Source organism: Taurulus bubalis, assembly GCF_910589615.1.
Source record: "Taurulus bubalis genome assembly, chromosome: 1".
In the NCBI taxonomy this organism is placed as follows: domain Eukaryota; kingdom Metazoa; phylum Chordata; class Actinopteri; order Perciformes; family Cottidae; genus Taurulus; species Taurulus bubalis.
The window spans coordinates 19750657-19774524 of NC_136589.1; the positions used below are offsets into that span (position 1 = coordinate 19750657).

Here is a 23868-nt window from a genome sequence, read left to right on the forward strand (position 1 = left end):
ACTTCTCAGTTGTGATAACAACTGTGGCGGGGTGTGTTGGGCTATCACTGCATCTTTTCCTGCTTCCACGCATATGCCCAGTCGGACTTTCTTGTCCCGCCATCTCAGACTGACATTCTAGACCGTGGCATTGGCTGAATGAATAATCTGATTCAGGGAGTTGCAACAGCAGCATGCTGTGTGATATGTCTAACCACCATGGACTTTTGGCTTGTGTGGCAAGGACTCCTGGGAGGTGGAAACTTTGCATCTGCCACTCGCTCAATCTCAGGGGAAAGCCAAGACGAATTGGAACAACGGAACGTGAAAAGGATAGAACTTTGGCCTCTGGCCACACCGTGCAGCCGTGGTGAGCAGATTCAGCTGAACACGGAAACATCTATACATCAACAGCTAAACAGTGTGACGGTCCCTGTCTCTAATCACTGCAAGTATGCTTTTGTCCCTTTGTCTCTAGAGAGCAGATTACCTGATGCAGAGCACCTGGTCTGGAGAGGGCATAAAAACCCTGCTCTAGCGTTGATCATGGTGCAGGTTTTGGTTCTGTCCCAGACCGTTGTTGCGGGTTATTTTTGGTTTTCGTTTCCTTTGGTTTCACTGACAACACCTACACTGCATTATACACGCACGCACGTTACTGCGTTACCGACTGCCACACTCAATAAAGTTAACTATTTATTTATGTTGTTCAAATAAACACTTTACATTACCATCAGCTGTTGTGTTTTCGCCGTATTTGTCATAGCCTAGGAGCCGGGTTATGACAACAGCTATACATCAACAGAAGGGCCCTGCTTGGAGCCAACATTTTTTTTTTATGTATCAAGGAGTACCTAGCTACTTGCTGCTAACGAGGAGAACCTATGGTTGTGGGCCTCAGAGCACCTTTTGTCTCTCCACATTCTAGGACTGGAGAACAGGGGTTCCAACCACATAGAGCGTTGGACCCCTATCAGACAAGTGTAGGCTTGTGAAAGTGGAAGTGGATCCCCACTGCCTGCTATGGTTCTCCCTGGCAAAAAAGCTGCTTCAATCATTTACTTTGGAGCAGTAGTCAGTCACTCTGGTAGTCTTTGCTCTGCACCATGTTACGCAGAAGTGACTGATGATGGCAGGGAGAGAAAATATGAGAATTGATGAAGTTGAGAAAATTATCATTGGACCAACACAATGTCAATATTGTATTCTGGGTGTTTGTTAGGCAAACGACTCAAGGAAGAATGGCATTCCTTGGAGGGGCATTTAATGTATTTTGGCCAACCCAAAGCAGTTCTTGTGATCAATGACACAATGTCACTGCAGATGTGCCTTAACCTTGCATTCTTTCTAATGGCCAGCAGGTAGCAACTCCTCTGTTTGTATAGAAGCAGTGGCAGTGCTTCCCCTGCCGTTATATATTAGGGGCACCCCCCTGAAAAAAAACGCCACCCCCCTGTCATTTTTCCTATAGCGCCAGATCACAGAAGTCATTTAAGGTTCTCTTTCCTATAGAACAGGTCTACACCTTGTTCTTTTATTAAACAAACTAAACGGCCGTATGTTATTGATCGTATCTACACGACGGCATGTCATTTCTGTCTCTACATGGTCGCGTTACAACTCTTATCTGAGAGAGAGAGAGCGCAGCGAAAAATATGTTGCATGCTTTTCACAAGGGAATTTGCTGCTTTAAGCTATCACTATTTTAAGCTATCAGCGATCACTTTTAAAGCCCAACAGTTCATGTATTTGCAGGTCAAGACAAACATCTAACAGGCTGCAGCCTGCGGAGCTCGATTAAATGGACATTTCTGACTATACATATTGAGAGGCTCTGGAAATATTCTTAAAAAAGCCCGAAAAACACACTGCAGTGACAAAGCCTGCACACTTTGTGGTTGTCATTAAAATAAATGAACACCATGTTTCCTTTAAGTCAGTATTTATCAAACTGGGGCGGTATTTATTACAGGTGGTGCGCAAGAGGAAATGCTGATTTTAAATGTTTACCATACACCGTTAATAGGTTACGCTTTCCGATTCTTGGCATTTTGCCAAAAGTCTCTTATGAGATCTCTGTGAGGCCGTTTTTTCTGCTGCTGTCTCTCATTAGCATACAGATCTCAGCTCAACATTGAGCATGAGTTGAGAATGGCCGTATCAAATCTACAACCCCGTTTTAAAAAGATGTGTAGAGGAAAGCAGCTCACTGCAGCCACTAATACTGATACAACGTGATGCTCACATATCTGCACTAGCTAATTGTTTTCCACAATAAGATATTTAGTATTAACTCAATATTAGTTATTTTTTGCACCGATAGAACTTTATTTTAATTTTTCTGACAGTCATAGGACTTGTATTTATTTTTTGTCTGATGGAGCAATCTGGTTTACTTTAAAGTGATTGCAATGTTCTTTATTCTATTATTTATAAAAGCATGTAGTATGTGTTACGTGGAGGTTCAAAGAGTGGACCCAAGAGCCACAGCAACAGTTAAAAAATAATAATTTATTCTACCAAAACACAAGATAAGGCTTCAAAAAACACTATAAACAACCAGAAAGGTTGAACATGGAGGAACACAGACAGGTAGCACACAGTCTAACACACAGTGCGATCTGACACTGGGGCAGAAGACAGACAGGGTTTAAATACAAGAGGAAGGCAACGAGGCACAGGTGGAAAACAATGAGGGCGGCACAGGTGGAAAACAATGAGGGCAGCACAGGTGAAGGGAATACACAATCAGGGAACAAGGCAGACAGACAATCACAGGGGCAGGAAGGGCAGGAACACAGAGGACACACAAGTCAAGGACTTCACAATAAAACAGGAACCCAGAAAAAAAAAAAAGTGCCATAACCCCCACACTCCCCTCTCAAGGGGCGGATCCCAGCCGACTCAAAGAAGAAAAGAAAAATAAATGTAACCCCCACGGGTGGGTGGAGGGGAGCTGGAGGAGGGACCTGGGACACGGCAGAAACAGTCCGGGGGCATGGCCGGAGGGCGGCCACCAGGCGGGCAGAAACAGTCCGGAGGGTGTGCCGGAGGACGGCCACCAGGCGCACAGATGCGCCTAAGCTTCGGAGACCAGGTGTCCGGAGGCTGCTGGGGCTCCGTAGAGCGAGAAGGGGGCTCCGTAGAGCGGGACAGGGACTACGTAGCGCTAGAAGGGGGCTCCGTAGAGCTAGAAGGGGGCTCCGTAGGGCGAGACGGGGGCTTCGGAGACTGTGTCCCCTGGGAAGACCAGGACTCTGGACAGGACGGGGACTCTGAAGGGGAATGGGACACAGATGGGGAACTGGACTCTGAGACAAGTCGCGGCGCCGGTGGGACAGGGGACGGCTGCAAGGCAGCGGGGACATGGGGCGGCTGCGAGGAGGCAGCGGGGACATGGGGCGGCTGTGAGGAGGCAGCGGGGACATGGGGCGGCTGCGAGGAGGCAGCGGGGACATGGGGCGGCTGCGAGGAGGCAGCGGGGACATGGGACGGCTGCGAGGAGGCAGCGGGGACACTAGACGGCTGCGAGGAGGCAGCGGGGACACTAGACTCGGGGGAACTTGGCTCCGGGGTGCCGGGCTCGGTGAAACCGAGCTCAGGGGTGCCGGGCTCGGGGTTGCCCGGGCTCGGGGTTGCCCGGGCTTGGGGGTGCCGGGCTCAGGGGTGCCGGGCTCAGGGGTGCCGGGCTGTTGTCAACCCATATACACATAGCATGGGGGAACAGTAATAACCCCTCCCCAGTTTTTCCTCTTTTGTACTTACAATATGAGCAGCCATGTAGCTCCAGGCGTACTCCGATGCGTCCCTTCCTGCTCCAGTCCACTGGGATGAAGCGAATGTAGTGAGCCAGGATGGCGTGCTGCAGTTCATGGCGAACGACACCTTCACTGTTTACATTCCCCTCAAATGTCTGAAACACACAGAAACAAAAATGCTGCAAAATTCCAGCAGAAAGGTCACCACGTACTTATTCCATAATCTGTAAATCTCTGCAAGATATTTCTATCTGAAGTATTTTAAAGTTATTTATGGACACCTGAGAAATCATCACTGTCACTGTCATTGAATAGATTAAGCTGCACTGACTCCAGCAGTATCTGGATGACATCTTTGTGCAATTTGTTATGCAAATTGCATCAAATAGTTTCAAAACGTTAAAAGGTTTATATGAGGTGGCCGAACAATATATGACATACGATTCCTCCTTACCCAGATATTTCCATCCTGTAGATAAGGCCTCCAGTTTTTCTGTGTGTCACTGTAAAGCAGCCGATACTTGCTTGTCCAATCAGAGCTACCATAGCGACCCTGTGTCACTATGGCAACCACCTGCTTCCGAGAACCCAAGTCCACCTGTAACCACTGGTAACGGTCTGTATCCAAGGGGGACCAGCCTCCAGCACCTAGTTGTATGGGTGTTGCAGGGTGCACAAAATGAAATATTTGAGGAAGAAGAGCAGACAAGTTGATCTGAACATTTTCTCTAGTCTTCAGTTTGAGGTACACTAGAAAATAATCTTACAGTTTTGTAAAAATAAATGAAATAATCTAAAAAAATTCAAGAATGTGACTGTTAATTTAGATGCCCAATGCAACCTTGGAACTGTGAAATTCTTAAATATATGTTCGCATATTTATCCTTATTTCACAAATATACTTTTTTTTAAATATATATAATTGTTAGATTTAAGTTTAATACTGAAAATTAGATAGAATTAGTGAAAATGAACAGTAAAATATGTATCGTTTCTCTTTTGACAGATTTCTTAATTGACGATATTTTGAATAATTATGGAGCAAAAACATTCAATAATTATGTACCAGTGTACAACAGTGTTTAACATTGGTAAACCTTTTAAAATACAGTTTTTCGTGATACAGAGCTCAAATCGTAAGGTGGCGGAATCTGCTTTTATACCAACGCCTGGTGTAACAATGTGAGGGATTTGGAATCTTTGATCATCACTGTAAACCCTTCTACTCCCCCTGTGAACTCGCTTCCTTCATACTGGTCGGTGTTTACATTCCACCGCAGGCCAACGTGCAGGAGGAACAGCGTACGCTCGCAGACCAGATACTGTGTGGAGCGGACCAACCCGGACTCCTCAGTTATTGTCCTTAGTGACTTTAACAAAAGAAACCTCATCCATGAACTCCCCAAATACAGTCAGGAGAACCCTTTGGGTCACTGGTATAGAACAATAAGCGGGCCTACCACGCCATCCCTTGTGTTGCACTGGGACACTGACCACGTTGTGGTCCACCTGCTTTCTGCATGCAGGCAGAAATAAAAGCTCTGTAAGCCTTTTGTTAGGAAATCAAAGCAGTGGACCGGTGAAGCTAGGGAGGATCTTTGGGTGTGCTTGGACTGCTCAGACTAGGATGTTTTCAGAACTGTGTTTTTGCAAGTTACACCTACAGTCTATGGGTTTATGTATGAGTTACACCTGCTGTCTCTTTGATACCTCAAAGTTCATTATGTTTGCACACCCTCTGCTGTTTCGGAGACAAAAAACGTCTCTGTTCATTTAGCAAGGTGGTGAGAGGCGCTAAACGTCAGTAGAGAAGAAGCTGCAACACAAGCTCTCAGGAAGGGACTCTGCTTCTGTCTGGAGAAGCCTCAGACACATAACCAACTACGCCAAAAGCCTCCCACTCCAAGAATGTCAAAAAACAAGCAAAACAAGTTTAATTGTCGCTTTGAAAGACAATGGGACAGCCCTGACCCCATCTACCAGCTCCCCTCCCCCAGCTCAGCAGGGGCCCGGGCTTCACAACCATCCATCCCATGAAGTGTTTTGAGAGCCTTGTCTTCTCTCACTTCAAAACCCTCACCAACCCACTCCTGGACCCCAGCAGTTCACCTACAGAGACAACAGGTCAGTCGCTGACGCAGTAAACATGGCCCTCCACTTCATCCACCAGAATCTGGAAGACAGGATCCTATTTGTGAACGATCGCAATAAGATTTAAGTTTAAGTTGAAAGTTTATGTTAAAACTTTGAGCCAGGTGGTGCCGATCAGATTGTATCCATATTTGGCTGCTCAAACATCGCCACCCCTACCAACACTCAAATTTAGTTTAGAACGTAAACAAGACACATGTGTATTAGTCTGTTCTGTTCAGAGACAGCAGACATCCCTCCGTCATAATCGTTCATGGGAGCATCTAAGAACCCATTATTTCCCTCACCCCTACCTGACGGTGCTGGAGCAGAAGGTCTAATCTCTAACGACGGACACACACATGCGAGGGGCTCCTATATATTTCATTCATATATTTAAAATGTACACAAAACTATTTTAAGTCATATCGCAGGTAAAAGCCTTTGCTTGAGGAGCTTTTCTCCATTAGTTCCAATGGGTTTCAATGTTTTCAGGAACTATGTCTGCTTGCTTCCATTAAACTTCAGAATTTTCTGTGTTGATGCGACTACTGACTCAAATACATATAGGAAGCCTGCTCTCTCTCTCTCTCTCTCACAAGTGTGTGTGGTGTGTGTGTGTGTGTGTGTGTGTGTGTGTGTGTGTGTGTGTGTGTGTGTGTGTGTGTGTGTGTGTGTGTGTGTGTGTGTATTGGGACAGTCTCAATACCAATAGCGTCACCTGGACTTCGGGTACCAACCGATACTGAGAACTACACCTTGAATAAGGAAGGTAGCGCCGTAGTGGCACTTTAGTAGCACTTAAATGTAACTTACTTATAGCACTTTGTAGTTTGACTTTATTGAAGAAATTGTACTTTCTTGATTCTTGTTGTTCTGAGTTTGTACTCATGGTTGAATGCACTTATTGTAAGCTAAATGTAATGTAACCGATCTAATACCAGTGTTTAATTAATAAGCTTTATGCCTCACTGTGTGTAAGAGCCTGGTATCAAGCTTTTATGTGAAAGGTAACACCAGGCTTGACTTAAACTGCTTTCCCAAATTTGTAAAACAAAATCTAACAAATAAATACATTGATATAAATGTACTGAATTGTTATTTCAAATAATGGTATCCAATACCAGATCAGCATATTGTCACCGAAAGCTAATCCAGCTAGCATGCTACGCTCATAGAAAACACCACAGTTTATCAAATCAAGCGCTTCATAAACAGTCAGCCATCAGGAGACATTTGAGATTTCTTGGCTTCACTTTTGCGGAGCTGCCAGGCTGCTGCATGTGAACCCAACAGCACCGGCCTGTGAAAAACCTTCCTGAATGTTGCACTTGCAGTCCAGATTAGAAGAGTAAAATACAGTCTAATACTCGTTTTGCCCATCTGCTCACTGTTATTTTGATGCAAAGATATGTCCATTAGCAGGAATGTAGCACAACATGGAAGTGAAGCAGTGCTCTGTATCTAAATATGAAAGTGCACTAAATTATTTACAAAGGCATACCTTGTTTCCTATTGAGTTTGGCATAACCAGCTCCATATCCTCGGGCATACACTGATGAACTGGTGAAGGAGCTGTAGGGGAGAGGAGTGGCCAAGCTGTCCTCGCACGTTCCTGAACCAGAGGGACAAAAAACAAACACAGAGTTCAGCTAATCATCAGCAAAGAAGTCAATCTGTATCGGCCCACCGACTTTAACTCGAGCACCACAGGTCAAAGTTTTAAATAGTGCGATACTTTAACAAAGACCAGCAACGAATGGCATTCCTCAAATGAATTTTTTGTTAAGTGCTAATTAGCAAAGGATAGCATGTTAACTCACTAATCTAAGATGATGGACATGACAAACATTACCAAACCCACTAAACCCCGACATGTTAGTAGTGTTACTGTCACAGATCAGAATCAGATCCGATCAGCACAAAAGAAAAAAGGGAGCAAATCTAACTTTTAGATCCCTGATCACTTTTCTTTGCTGCAGATATTAATTGCCAATCATTGATGATCCAAATTGGCAGATACAGATAATTTTGTTATTTGATTATAGCAGCTGGTTCTCACTAACACTATGTTTTACAAAATGACATGTATATATCATGATAACGTTATATTTGACCAGTCAAAGCGCTTTCACACTACATCATTCACACACTGATGGCAGGAGCTACCATGCAAGATGCCACCTTGCATTAGGATTGATCTGCCGATACTCTGATTAAACGACTACATGCTCTACGGCTGAGCCACATGGACTTGGTAATATAACTAGGAAACCTAGGATATCACAGCATCAGTACCATGGCCAAGGAAGACTATTTGACTTGACATCTGTAAATGTACATATATTGATCTGATTTAATGTCAAAGCTTCATTGTTGTAATGTCTGTTTAGTGATACTCCACATGGATACAGGGTCTTGCATGCAAACTACCATCCTCTTTGCTAACCCACTACTCAGATCCCACAGAAGCGGTGAATTGACCCATGATATGTCCACATTTGAGTATAGGAACATGTCTTAATAAAAGCAACTTTAGGGTTCGCGCCAAGTGTCCCCTGGTCATAAAGCCAAAACTATAACAGGTTTAGACATATTTTCCATCCTAGCATCCATAAACCATTACACATATCTCTTATGTCATTATATCTGTATTTTCGTCATTTGAATCAGTTTCCTTAAATGAGTCTATAGCCTGTATATTTTCTAAGTGGATCACTCATTGATCACTTTCATTATTAATATTTGCTTTCAGAGTGTCTTGACGAATCAAGCCAATATATGTGTTGTATTTGTGTTTGTTGCTATATGGACTCATGAGTCTGAAATAAAATGTATATATTTATTTATTAAATGTATATATATATATATATATATATATATATATATATATATATATATATATAACAATTAATGAAAGCTCTTTTTCATATTAAACATGGTTATCTTGGTCAGTATCCTTTTGTGACTATGCCTCACATTGTATCTTCTCTCTGTGTACATTGTACTATATGTGTACATGATGTAAATACATTCCTATGTATCTGAGAGGAGTTGTCTCTCTTTTGTGTGTAAATCATCAATCCCCGAAACTCGCAAGAAATAAAATAGCAATTCAACAGAATAAAAATACTGTATATCCAAATCATGTTTGCTGTGAAGTGTATGTTTACTGCATGTGTACAAGCACAAAAGGTTTCGTTTCACTATTGTGTATAGTATGTTGTCACATCTCCGACATATTTTTGAGAAATTGCTTTTTTCACCTTGAAATTTGACATATTCTTAGCATAAGGGTGTGTGCGTGCATGCGTGCGTGTCTCCGTCTTTGTTCTCGACACATTCACCAGAATAGATATGAGATGGAGTTTTGGGTGGGGGATGGGTCCCAGCTCTGTATGCGTGTGCGACAGGTGCTGGGTATGGTAATGAGCTTCGTAATATGCATTACAAAACAACAAGCCAAGCATGTCTCAAGCAGTTTAAAAGGAACAAGAAAGAGATTATCTGATCAACAGAGAACCTGGAAAATAAGATCAACCCTCCACCGATATCTCATCTCTCTGAGGAAAATACTTATTTGGTCATTTGAACAATATTGCCCCTTCTGTGCCTCCTGCTGTTAGTATCGGACAATTCTGCCAAAGCTCAGATTACATTTAATGATGATCATTTATTCCTATTATATCTAAATCATATCAAGAGGGTATTTTCTAGTTGTTTAAAATAATATGAATTGTATAATAATTGTAAGTATGGTTATTTGTTTTAGAACTTTGCCTTTCTTCTTCATTAAATTCCAAAATATAATTAAGAATGTGCTGATGCAGCAGTTCAAAAGCTTTACAGGGCATGAGGACTGTGACTGAAGCGGTTCGCTGTGGGTGTTTGCTCCATCCAAGCGCAGAGATGATGAGGGGATTCTGCTGAGATGTTCGGATACCATGACAAAAATGTCACTATTAAAATCAATTTTAACTGACCACAGCCCTTTGTGCTTCATGATGGAGCAAACTATATAACTTTTACAGCCACTTTTCAGATCTACAGGGTGTGAGTTTGAGTAAAATATCCCTATTTTCCATTACTGGGGCTTCCTGTACATAAATCAGATAGTTTTTAACCATATATTTGAGTCTTTATTGTGATTAATCAACGATTCATATAGGCGTGTTGTTGTGCTCATTGGCCTTTTCCATCGACCACACATTTTGTCTTTTTGCAAAAAATAAGTACAAAATCAGACACATAATTAAAAGTCCTTACAATTATTAAAAAAAATGAAGACTATAAAACGTCAGAGCCATGAGATTCCCATCACGCCAATAAAATGACATTAAATTGATATATAACACCTAATCACATTCTAGGAACTGTATAAAATACGTTGTAAGTTGTTACCAGTCATGTTATAGATTCACTCTCAGTGCATAGAGATCAGTTAACTATTCTGAAAACTGAACTTACTATTCTCAAACACGCATAACCTTAATTTCTTCAGATACCTCCAAGTCTGTCTACTTAAAGACAGGTTGGGACATGTAATGAATCTCTCGATCTAAAACATCTAATTAAAAACAAATTTTGAAGGCTGGAATAGAATATTGGCGTATCAGATTCGGGCTGCAACAACGAATCGATAAAATCGATTATCAAAAGAGTCAGCAACGAATTTCGTTATCGATGCGTTGTGTCGTGAAAAAAAAGAGCAGCAGAGCAACTGGCCGGCCAGCGTGTCTGAGATTGGAGTGAGACACGGAGAAAGGTTTAGGTCGGGATCTTCACAATAGAACATCTTTGATGTGACGTGTCAAAAAAAAGTGGGCTTTTGAAACAATATCTGCCAACCGGTGTAATGGGACAGCTGTCTGGATGCAGTGGAAGCTAGAAACCAGCGTCGCACCACTTAGCTTGGCAGTTGTCTCATCTGAGGTTATTTAGGCTAGATTTCTCTTTTCACTGATTTGTTCTCCTTTTTCAGGTCCTCAGAACCGCTTCCATCAGCACACACCGTAGGCTAGGGCTGCATCATATTGTTAAAAACTGACATTGCAAAAATTCTGGAATATTCACCCTAATTTTTGTATGCAACAATTCTGAATGACATTCATCAATCTGAAAGAAGACTTTAGTTCTCTAAAAACAATTGAATTATAATCACTATGGTTGTATAGATATGAATGGTAATAATGTCATATCAAAAACATTCACACCCACAAAGCATTGTTGATGAGATGGACCTCTGCTGACCTCACCAGAAAACACAGCACCATCTAGTGGACGGAAAAAGTAATTTATGTTATTATTCTAGGACCAAAATGTTTATAATTTATACAATAAAAGATCGATTTTTTTTTTGCATTGGGAGGGGCTTAACATTACACAGCATTGATGCAGCCACCATCGTCCTTATGCTGCGTTCACACCAAACGCAGCGCGAATTATTCGCTCAACCAGATTACATGCAAAGTCAATGCACAGAGGCAGCGATAGGCAGGGCGGCGCGATAGACGTGTTTGAGGCGGCGCGAACAGAACGTTTGACGCGGGGCGAACAGAGTGAAGGACATGGCACGAATTCGCGCAAGTTAAAATATCCCTACTCCGGCGATAAAATCGTGTGACGCAAAGTTGTGTCAGCCAATCAGCGTTGAGAATCAGCGTTGAGAATGTTGAGAAGCTCCGCCCGTCACCACCCCCGTCCTGCCGTTGTTGAATCAAACTGCTGCTGAAGTAGCGCTGGTAGCGCTGTTGTGGGACTACGGATAATATTATGAACCCAGACACCATGGAGTTTGATGTTCTGGCGTATGTGGAATTTACACAACAAGTAACGGTAACAGTGTTTTTACGGAGATAAGCCACGGAGACTGCAGTTCCTGGAGGAGTTCCTGTGTGTTATGAACTCAAACACAAGGGCGTTTGATGTTCCGACATGTTTGGGACTTCCACAACAAGTATAAAGCAGAACTAGTGGTTATTTATTCCATGGTCGATAGCGGAAAAGAGAACTCTTTTTCACGGAGAGAAGCGACGGCGATAAGCCACGGCCCCTTTGTTGCGGCACGATTTTTCGCGTTTGGTGTGAACACCCTTGTTTCACTCGCGCAAGTACTCTGAAGCAGTAAACGTTTGGCGTGAACGCATCATTAGAATCGCAAAGAAATGACGCCGCATATAAGCCTCTAGACGCGCCGTCGTCAGGAGAATACACAAGTTGTATGAAACGGACCGCACTACAAAAGTGACTGCGTTACAACGTGTACCACCTGTTGCTCTCACTGAGACTACTGGACATCGCTGTTTTTTCAGGGGCGCCCCCCTGAAAAAAACAGACGCCCCCCTGTAATTTTTTTTTATAACGCCAGATATCAGAAGTAATTTAAGGTTCACTTTCCTATAGAACAGGTCTACACCGGTCAACAGGTCAACAGGTCGACAGCTTGTAGATACATGGTCGCGTCTACTTCTCTGCTCTGTGTCGCGCACAGCCGAGTTCTGCCCCGATGCGCTGCGCACAGGTGAGACACAGTGGACAGAGCGAGAGAGAGAGCAGGGAGCGAGAGAGAGACATGAAAAATGTGTTGCATTCTTTCACAATGGGATTTGCTGCTTTAAACTATCACTATTCTAAGCTATCAGCGCGATCACAAGACGCGACTTTTAAAAGTGCAGCCGCTGCAAAAACGACTTGGCAAAAACGCGCCCGGTGCGCCTGTGGAGCGGGCCTGCGTGCGCAACCGCAGTGCCACTTTGCTCGTTCGTTAGAGCTGCGCCTCGCCTATAATCCAGACAAGAGCAGGCAGCTGCAGCAGGAGGCGGTGTCAATAAACTGTGGTCAAGTCGGACAGTTTTAGGCTGCCTTCAAAGTAAACACAGGAAGTCGTCTATTTGTAGTTTACAGATCACGTTTGGATTTATTTATATGTGTTTATAAATATATATTTATGTAGAAATGAGTGTGTAGCTGCATCCTTTGTTCTTTCTATGTCTGCCTGTGAAATACATTACTAGTGGTTTGTTATATAAATACAATTTTGAATTAAAGCTGCGAGCAGCTGTGAACAGGTCCTCACTGGATCCCGGCATGTTTGGGGTAGCCGGTGGGGTAGCCGGCAGATCACTGACTGGCCTCAGAAGGAAACCAGCCTAGCCCATGCATGGTCTCAACAAGAGCAGGGACCAGCAATTAATTTTTACAGTTTAATCCTGGCAGCGCAGTAGAGCTACTTAGGTTTCAGCGTCACTGGCATCCGTCATGGTTCCAAATTACACGGGCGAAAGGCATGCTGGGAAAGACTGTCTCAGCGTTGGGCGGCGAACAGCTGTTTGTGTGGCGTGTCTTCCGGTCTGTCTCTTCCTGTTTTGTTTTGTGTGCGAGCGTTACCCAGCTTGCAATTGGGCTAATCTAACTTTTTTATTGTCTGATGGAGCGAACTGGTTTACTTGAAAAGGATTGCAATGCTCTTTATTCTATTGTTTATAAAAGCACAGATGGAGGCACTAGTACTGTGAGGTATTACTTTGTAGTACTGTGAGGTACACTATGTAGTATCTCCGTCTGTCCCCCCCCCCCCTCTCCCCGAAGCTGTAAACCTAGGGGAAACACTGATCTGATTATACATCTTCGGTCGATTTACAATCAATAAGTGCTTCAAAACACAATGAAAATACTTTTTTTTGTGGTACTTTTATTGTAAGGTGCTAGAATCCATAAACAAGCATACAAAAGACAAATAGAGCTTGTTTATCAATTCACCAGCCCCTTGCCTCTTGTCATTTTGCAAACATAGCCCCCGGGGAAAGCAATTTGAGTACATCCCTGATCTTAGGGCTCTCTACTGTTAACACACCAGCAAGTACAATAATAAACACTTCAAACACGGTCTCCACATTGCTTACACTGTAATGTGTTATAAATTATTCATGAAGTGTGTATACACTGATTAGACCTGCTGAATAGGGGGATAACAAGGGTCTCCCAACAATGTAAAAGGTTCCTTCTATTTGTGGTTAGATTTGTGGAGCACCTGTGAATAAAATGGTTGATATGGAGAATACTGATGTTACTTTGTATTATGTACAACTGATATTGATATGTTAGTGATATGCTACCTGCACAAATTTCACCTCTGAACTATTTTGCTTTCTCGATGATACGTTCTATTCCCAGTGAAGGCGTACGAATACACCGACTCCTGATGTGAATGTGTGATGCTGATGAGGGATAACGTGATCAATATACAATATGCTATCATCCCCAGCCTTGCTGTTTATATACTGGTGGTTTGGTCTCATGCCAAGTCCTGGCTGTAGTCCAGATCACAGACCTGCACTGGCCCCACAGGAGCTAGCTCCCACATTAGCTACGGTTGCTAGCGTGTGTGTTTGTGTGTGTGTGTGTGTGTGTGTGTGTGTGTGTGTGTGTGTGTGTGTGTGTGTGTGTGTGTGTGTGTGCGCGTGCGTGTGTGTGTGTGTTAGCCTACTTACGGGATGCTGAGGATGCAGCGTTGCAGGTGCTTGTGATGCTCCACAGGACTGGCAGCAACCACCGCGCGGTCAGAGCAGACATCATGCCCTCAGACAGAGACAATGAGCAGGTCCCGGCTGCTTCGCTGCTTTCTGTATTAGCAGCGAAGCAAACGAGCAATGGCCCTCCGCTCGCTTCGCGCTGAGCGTCTGGTCTTCTCTGTGCTCTCTTACCAACCTGCTCAGAGGCACTGACGCGGGGTTTGACCAACAACCTCCGGAACTAGCCTGTGAACCGAACGCGTTTGTGCTGCGGGCCGTGCCTCGCGCTCCAGGTGCATGGTCAGACAGACGGGTGCTATCCAACCGCTTGGTGCCGAACCAATCAGCACCCCCCCGCTCTCTGCCTCACTTGGTACGGCCCGATAGGAACAACAATGCAGGGCTCCCTGCAGAGTGCGGACGAACAGGAGCAATAGAAACAAGAGAGTAGAGGCAGTCATGTGACCTCATGCGTTTGAGTGTATAATGTGAAATAATAGGCTCGTTCGTTAGAGCTGCGCCTCGCCTGGAATCCAGACGAGAGCAGGCGGCCGCAGCAGGAGGCGTTGACAAAAAACTGCAATCAAGTCGGACAGTTGTCAGCTGTCAGCTGTGTATACGTAGGAAGTCACAGAAACAAATACTTCCTGTTAGTTCCGAACTTTTGTTTACTTGTAGTTTACAGATCATGTTTGGATTTATTATATGTGTTTATAAATATATATTTATGTAAAATGACTGTGTAGCTGCATCCTTTGGTCTTTTGATGTCTGCCTGTGAAATACATTATTAGTAGTTTTGATGTGTGTTGTATAAATACGATTTTGTATTAACAACCACACAATAAATGTTTTTAGATCAAACATGAGACTAATAGTCAACAATCCAGCGTTAAGTATTGCAACTACACATAAAATACGAACTTTCTACAACACGTGGTGTTTGCTGTCAGATCTAAGAGCCAATCAGCTCTCTGATGTGGCGAGCGCCAGGCGTTTCCCATCATGCACTGGGCCAAGCAGTTGGGGGAGAGCCACTGCAGCGCCTGCCTCTGAAATCAACGGTCGGCTTAAAGCCTAGTTTATGGTTCTCCGTCAGGTCGACGGCGTACCTACGACGTAGCTACGCTGTCGACGCAGACCCCTACGCCGTAGCCTGACGCGCACCTCCAAAAAATCCTAACTACGCGTGGCGTTGACGCGGACCGTAAGCGCTGTGATTGGTCCGCGCAGAACGTAATTTCCGGCAGTTGCTTTTTCCCAGCCTCGACCGGTAGTGGTCGTACAGACCACCTCCGCAAACGTCTTCTCTGTCGCCTGCGCTTCAACATTTGCAATATAAGCATTTGCTCTTCAATATTGATGAGCTCCAACTTTAATGCAGCCGCTCCAACTTGGTCGCCATTGTTTACTGTGACCGGAATTCGGCTATAACCCCTGAAACCACACAGCCACACAGACACACCCCCCTGGTGGCATGGCGGTTAATTGCAGAGCAACGCGGTCCCTTGACGCAGAACTTTGAATGCTCAACGACGGCCTACGCCATCGACGTGACGGAGAACCATAAACTAGGCTTTAGTCTCGTGAGAGTATCGTTGACCACGTGTGCATGATGTCAGAGCAAGTCGGACACAAATCTAACTGGCATGCATTGCGCGCCGATCGATTCTGCGCAGAACTGGCTCATCACGAACGAGCCTAATCATAAAAAATTGTTTGAGCATACTAGATATGTCAGGTCAGATCGAGGATGTCTGATAGCAGGGCTGATCATCATTGGTTACCTGGGAAAAGAGATGTTGTAAACAAACTAAAAAAGTAAAAAAAAAAAAAGACGATATGAATTTGAATATGAAATTGAACACATTACCTGATTACTTTGACGTACTTTCTATTTGAATGAGTACCATCAGCAGACTTCAGGTGACACCAGAACAGGTTTTAGGTTTACTCTACACTGAAAAAAAGTCCCATTTACTTAAAAAAAGCTCGGTAACAATTTCCACACAGAAATTGTAAGTAATTTTTTAATTACTGTAATGTTTTTTCATCCAAAGTGGTCAAGTAAATTTTACTTGAAAATTACTTCCTGAGACATAACATTTACTCAGCCTTTGATAGTAATCTTTACTCAGCCTTTGATAGTAATCTTGACTCAGCCTTTGATAGTAATCTTGACTCAGCCTTTGATAGTAATCTTTACTCAGGCTACACTGAAAAACAATAACATTTACTTGACATTGTTACCTATAAGCTAGGTAACAATATCCACACAGAGTTAAGTTTACTTACTAGTAAGAATTGTCATTTATCTAAAATGTTCAAATATATTTTACTTGCAAATTTCTTCCTTAAACATAAAATGTACTCAGCCTTTTAATAGTTTTTTTTACTCAGGCTACCTTTGCATCTAATTACAAAACCCCTGTAAACATAATTTAATATCTTATGGTTATAACTTCTTAATACATATTATATCATATTTACATAACAAGTCATCCATCTACCACTACTCTACACTGAAAAAAATCCTGCTTGATCTACTTAATAAAACCAAGGCAACTTTTTGCATACATTTATTACATAGAATATGCAATGCTGTTTATTGTATGTATTGTAAGGGGGGGTGTTCAGCAGCACTTTCGTCTTTATTATTTCATTTTAAATACTTCTCTATAACTTTCGCTACAGGCTAACGGCAAAAGTTTCTTCTTTTGCATATTGGAGCTTATTGGAACAACTGACTGACGCATTATCGCCACCAAGTGGTGGGAAGCTATATTGTAACTGAGCGTTTTGGCTGGGGGGTATGGCCAACATTTTGTAAGATTCTGGCGGTTTGACAGTTTTTATTTTCAAGTAAATTCACCGTAGTTGTTCACCACTCACTGGCCAACTAGCTCGCAACTGGCAAGCAGCTGACCCAGGGGTAAGAATTGAATTTTTCACATTCCCTCCCGGTAACAGGTAGCTACATTTAATGTTCACAGCTGAAAAAAATCTTTATTTTTATTTTGGTGATGTCATTAAATTAAACTATTGTTTCTCACATGAACAAGTTGTTTATAACTCTAAAATGCAACATATGTGTGTGCGTTCTGGTTTGTATGTTTTCTGCCCCTTTAAATTACAATCCAATAGCCTACTTAACAATAGGGCACTAGGACTTTGGAGAGGCTGCTGCGCAGGCTTTCTCACTCTGCCAAGTAACGTATCTCATCAACCACAGCAGGATTATACCAAGGAGTTTAGCTCCAAGTAAACTATACCAAGGAGTTTAGCTATAAGTAAACTATACCAAGGAGTTTAGCTCCAAGTAAACTATACCAAGGAGTTTAGCTCCAAGTAAGCTATACCAAGGAGCAGGCACGTGCACAGACATTTTGGGGGGCAGGTGCTCAAACCAAAAAAAAGGGCACCCATCGCCAAAATTATTTATGAAATTAAAAATAATAATAATAAATAAATAAAAAACACAGTAGGATATTTTGTACTTATATATTTATTTTTGTTACTAAACTAATTCAAATTATCAAATTGAATAAATAAATGAATAACAGGCAACTTTCCGTTTCCTCTCCTGACCAGGCACAACAGTAGGTAAAGGAATGTTGAGAGCCTCTGCCTTCTCTGACTCACCTTGAAATATCTCGGCAAACTTCTTCTCAGACCTCAATGCGTGTATTGTGTGAATTACACCATCAATTAGCTTGTAGGCTGTGGAGTAGTCCAGGCTTTCTTCTTGCAGAGCGTTTGATGCAAGAGCAGTGAATTCAAATGCTGGGGTGGTGATTTCCATGCAGAGGATGAATGCGAAGTAATCGCATTTTTGTAAATTTTTTCTAGGTGTGAATACTCGTGACATTTATAAACATAAATTCAACATACTTTCGAAATTGTCTAAACGGCATTCATACAGCAACACAAAGAAGATGCATGCCTGTATATCTCTCCTTCTCTCTCTTCATTAAACATGACAAACGCCAGTAAACGTTAGGAAACGTCGGACCAGTTGCGATGTAATGTTTTCAGTGGCGTTAATGTTGTGGTTAATTTATCACCAAACAACGTCGGGAATTAATGACCGAGAGAGTCATTTTTATTCTTAAATACTGATGAATGAAGAAAAAATTGGGCTCCAGCAGAAGGGGCACTTTTCTCATCCAGGGCAAAAGGGCAGGTGCTTGAGCACCACTAGGGGTCTATCTGTGCACGTGCCTGCCAAGAAGTTTAGCTCCAAGTAAGCTATACCAAGGAGTTTATCTCAAAGTAACCTATACCAAGGAGTTTACCTCAAAGTAAACTATACCAAGGAGTTTAACTCACAGTAAACTATACCAAGGAGTTTTTTAGCTCAAAGTAAACCATACCAAAGAGCACCATTATACAATATTTATCATTAGATAATTAAGATGTACTTGAAATGTGTTTTTTTATTTTTGTTATTCATGTTTTTTCTTCTTCTATTGAATGGTATATTTGACACTGAACTAGTTCATCTTTATCTCAGTAATAGTGTCCAAATGAGCATAAAATAGCACTGGTTTGTAAAAACTACACAGACAACAAAATAGATGTTGATCAAAATCGTATTCCTTTCTGCTCAAAATAAAACAACTCAAAAGTTGACACTGTCCGGTCCATTCTCCAAAAAAAAAAATACTTCTGTAAAAGTTGAAGTATCAACTCAAGCTTTTTACTTCAGTAAAAGTGTCAAAGTATTGGTTTCAAAACTACTTAAAAGTATAAAAGTAAAAGTAATGTAAGGGGATTTTTTTTCCATTAAGGACAAACTCTTAAGCCGTGTCTCAAGGGCCTATAGTGCACTACCCCACCACCCCCAAAAACAATAATTTTTCTAAAGGCCATAATGACTATAATGTTTGAAAATGTTATGTTGAAAAATGTGGGATGCACTAGGCTACCCGTTTCAGCTGCATATATGCCCATTTAAAATGATCAAATTTTTTTACAATGCAAATACATTAAAGTACCATATGTGTACTACTGAGCATTAACATGCGTTTCATGGAGCGGAAGACATGATAACTAGTTGCCTATAAGTATTGTAATAGTGCAAAATAGGCGGCGGCGGCAACTCCGACACAAACACTTAAAGCTGTGGTTCTCAAACTTTTTCTGTAAATAAAATAATTGTGTGACTCATCTGTGTTTTTATAAATAACAGAATAAAGACAATTGCAATCACTTTCAAGTAAATCAGATTGCCCCATCAGACAATGTTTTGTCTAAGTTCTATCTGTGCAAAAAATAACTCATAGAGAGTTACTACTAAATAGCTAATTGTGGAAAACAATAAGCTTTTATTTATTTTTTGCCAAACAAAACAGAATGAGCGCAGGAAAAGATGAGCTCACGGAGACTTCTGGCAAAACGGCAAAACAAATCGCGTCGTGTAGAGTCGCGCATGCGCAAGTGTAACCTGTTAACGGCGTACCATAACCATTTACCCGAAAGTACAGGCATTTGTCCATGTATTTATTAATGACTTAGTTTTATATCCGTGTACGGAGAGGTTTTTTTTGTGTGTGTTTTTGAACAATAACAAGCCGGAATGAAAACAAACCAAAATGAAATAGTAACGAGGCTATTTTTAAAATGTAGGGAGTACAAAGTACAGATATTTGCGTGAAAATGTAAGGAGTAGAAGTAAAAAGTCGTCTGAAAAATAAATACTCCAGTAAAGTATAGATACCCAAAATTTCTACTTAAGTAAAGTAACGAAGTATTTGTACTTCGTTACTTGACACCTCTGTTTGGGAGTGACGCAGATATGAAAGCTAGTTAATCCGTCTGCAGGAAAAGTATTTCTCTCGTTATTTGAGAAAAGTTCATATTTGTGTTCACTATGACCCTGACATTCTGTCTCTTCTCTTATCATATACTGAATGAATGCAAGTAAAACTACAGAGCAAAATCACACTCTTTCTGATTGAACCAATCTATGAACTGTTTGAAACAATGGATATCCGCGGCCCCAAATGGACCCCAAAATGTGCTGCGCGCGCACACAGTTGTAATACTGCAGTTCACCAGTAAAGTGATTCCGTTCATACCAGACGTGTCTTGTCCTCATTAGAAGCTCCACGTCATTACAGACAGGTGCACTTGATGGTATTGGAGTGTTGTATTGCTTTGCAATATCCTTAATCCTAGGGAACCTGGAGAGAACCTCCCAGTTGGATCCGGGCACTCCGTCTCCGTCTCCGTCTCATCCATTCCCCTCTTCCCTCCTCCTACGCACCAGCAGCTACGTCACTCAAATCACTCAGATCGGAGTTCTGTGATAGACTGTTCATGCAGGAAGTGTCGTGTGACTCGCGCGCCACTAAAAGAGAACTTTTCGGACTGGTAAAAATGGCTTGAGTAACACAGGAACGCGCGTTACTGAGGTCTAGTAAAGTAGTGTAGTTACCAATATTTTGAGTGTAATGCGTTACTTTACTTCGTTACCTATAATAGTAATTACGTTACTGTAAACCGTTACTTTGTAACTCGTTACCCCCAACACTGGAGAGGGAGAGATATACAGGCAGGCATCTTCTTTGTGTTGTTGTATAAATGCCGTTTAGACAATTTCGAAAGTATGTTGAATTTATGTTTATAAATGTCACGAGAATTCACAACTAGAAACAATTTACAAAAATGCGATTACCTAAGCATTCTTCCTCTACATGGAAATCACCACCCTGGCATTTGAAGTCACTGCTCTTGCATCAAACGCTCTGGAAAGCCTGGACTACTTCACAGCCTACAAGCTAATTGATGGTGTAATTCACACAATACAAGCATTGAGGTCTGATGAGAAGTTTGCCGAGATATTTCAAGGTGAGTCAGAGAAGGCAGAGGCTCTCAACATTTACCTACTGTTGTGCCTGGTCAGGAGAGGAAACGGAAAGTTGCCTGTTATTCATTTATTTATTCAATTTGATCATTTGAGTTAGTTTGTTAACAAAAATAAATATATAAGTTACAAATATCCTGTGTTTTTTATTTATTTAATTATTATTATTATTTTTAATTTCATAATTCATTTTGGCGATTTTTTTTGGGTTTGAGCACCTGCCCCCCAAAATGTCTGTGCACGTGCCTGCATGTGGCACTCGTACCGAACTATAAATAGAGGCACAGTGTACAATAGAATGTACAGTAAAGGAAGCCCACGGGAAGGCAGAATGTTAAGAGGTTGTGCTACTAAAGTGCAATTTTTTTTATTTAATTTTTTATTCAAGGCATAGTTGGAAAATATGTGTTTTTGGTTTGCAGCGAAAGATATCGAGACTTCTTGCTATCCTGATGTCAATGGGAGAGCTCATTCCACCATTGTGAGGCCGGACAGCAAACAGTCGTGACTTTAGGTCCGTTGGAGCCAGTCCTGATCAGAATCGATCACCGGCGATCGGCGCGCAATGCATGCGAGGTAGATTTGTGTCTGACTTGATCCCGACGTGTTATTACACACAGTGGACAACTACAAATTACAAAAAAGGTGTACTTATTGTAATCATGTTATCATTATTATTTTATTCAAACGGTTGATTTAAGTTGATACCATCCATAAAGACGGCTCAAGGTAATATGACTAAAACAGTCTTATCATAGTGTTACCATGGCATCATACCGCTCCCTAACAGACTGTGTTGTTAATGCTCTGGCCCGGCCAGGATTGTTAGCTTTCTTTTATCACAGCTCTCTTTTTGCTCTGTGCTAACATTTTTGTCCACTGTAGCCCTTTGTTTGGAGGACTTGCTCCTTATCCATTAGGTTACTGGTTCATCTCTTTCTCAGTGTTACTCTTATACTGGATATTTAGTCTTTAGCTGGGATTTAAAAGTAGACAGCATTATCTTGAATGGACAGGTGGCACCTTACAGTAACATCACTGAAGGAAGGAGCTACCATGAAGGTGCCACCTGTCCATCAGGAATAACTAAGGCCCAATCCCAATGTTCCCCCTAATCCCTCAAACCCTGAACCCTCAGGCACTCACTGACGTCAGCTGCTAAGTGGTTGAGTGTGAGAGGCTGTGAGGGCTTGGACTGGTGTGAACATGAATGGGACAACACTTTGCTGCAACATATCACGTGACTACATAAAACAAAATTGTGTATTTGTTTTATACTTTTTATTCTTTGATTTGAACATCTTCCTCCTGAGATGAGAAGTAATTTTAAATGATCTATTTACTCATTTTTGTCAAAACAAAAATGTTTGATGATAGTAAAAGAATATGATATACGTATTTTCTGCTTGAATTCCTCTGATTTCACGTGTTTTTATGTTCCATCTTTAATCCGTAATGTTGTAGTGTAAAGGTATTTTATCGGGCTAAACGCCCACGTGCCTCTTTGTTTATGTTTTTTTTTACGTCTTCAGGCTTCCATTGGGAACTGCGTGTTTAACGTCAGATTGCTATGAACTGTGGGTAATTCCCTTAGTCATAAAGGGCTCAAAATGTCTGTCAGAGAGCCCTCAGGCACTCTACGATGTGACAAGGGGACACCCCTAAACCCTCAAGGACTTCAAGGGAGCGCGCCTCAAAATCTGTGAGTGCTTAAGGGTGGAGATTGGGATCATCATTCATACACTACCATGGAGCTACCATTCAAGGTGCCACCTGTCCATCAGGACTAATTAACATTCACACACACACACAGTAGGAACAGCTACTGGAGCAATTTGGGGTTAAATGTCTTGCACATGAATTAGTATGATCGAACCGCCGATCCTATGATTGAAGGATGACCCTGCTCTACCACTGAGCCACAGAGTGGAGTGAGATATAAATAAAACTGAGAAGTTATTTCAGCAATTTAAATGAAGTTAATCAACGTTGTGGTTCCGGAGATACTTAAGGAAACGTCACTTGACTTATTTTTCTCTTTCTTGTCTGATAATAGGTTCTGCGGGGCTCTGGGGTTAAAGAGGTTAACATGATTGGAGGAGAAGATTCATTTCGAAGACAAATATCTAATATTTTGGAGTCCACATTAAATAATCCTATCATGTTGCACTTTTGCAATAGTGGTGTTAACCTTTATGAGGTTATTTTCTATAACTCCTCTTTTGGTTACTTTTAATTTAATTAAATTAAGTGGCCGTGGGACAGACACAGTCTCTATAGAGTTAAAGGTGGGCAGCTGCCCTAAAGAAAATGCAGGGAATACAGAGAAGGGTGTACGACTACAACTCTGCTTCTGCTTCCTGGTCTGTCATGTACGAAGTCGACCAATAAACTTGGTCATATTTGCAGAAAGGAGATCCGCTCCATCGAAGTGGGATGGATGCCGTCACCCCTAATCAGACCTGGGTTTCCCTGGAAAGACCGCCAGTTATCTGTACCCAGCTTCATGTGTGCCTGTGAAAGGGTATTTTATAAAGCAGGTGAAATAGTCTCAAAAAGCCCAGCACTGTGGAAAAGTTCTTTATTTTTACTTAAAAAAAATTGGACACATCAACATGGACTAG

The 23868-nt window shown here is 42.0% G+C and overlaps 1 protein-coding gene across 1 annotated transcript in view; it reads right to left on the reverse strand.

Moving 5' to 3' along the window:
* cntnap2b (contactin associated protein 2b) overlaps positions 1-14438 on the reverse strand; it is a gene marked incomplete at both ends in the record, with an annotated part of 57309 nt that extends 42871 nt beyond the window's left edge. Inside the window, 4 exons of the mRNA XM_079232021.1 lie at positions 3745-3892; positions 4192-4385; positions 7372-7482; positions 14357-14438. Coding sequence (XP_079088147.1) covers positions 3745-3892; positions 4192-4385; positions 7372-7482; positions 14357-14438 — 535 coding nt within the window. The remainder of the gene's footprint in view (positions 1-3744; positions 3893-4191; positions 4386-7371; positions 7483-14356) is intronic.
* Between the last annotated feature and the right edge of the window lie 9430 nt (positions 14439-23868).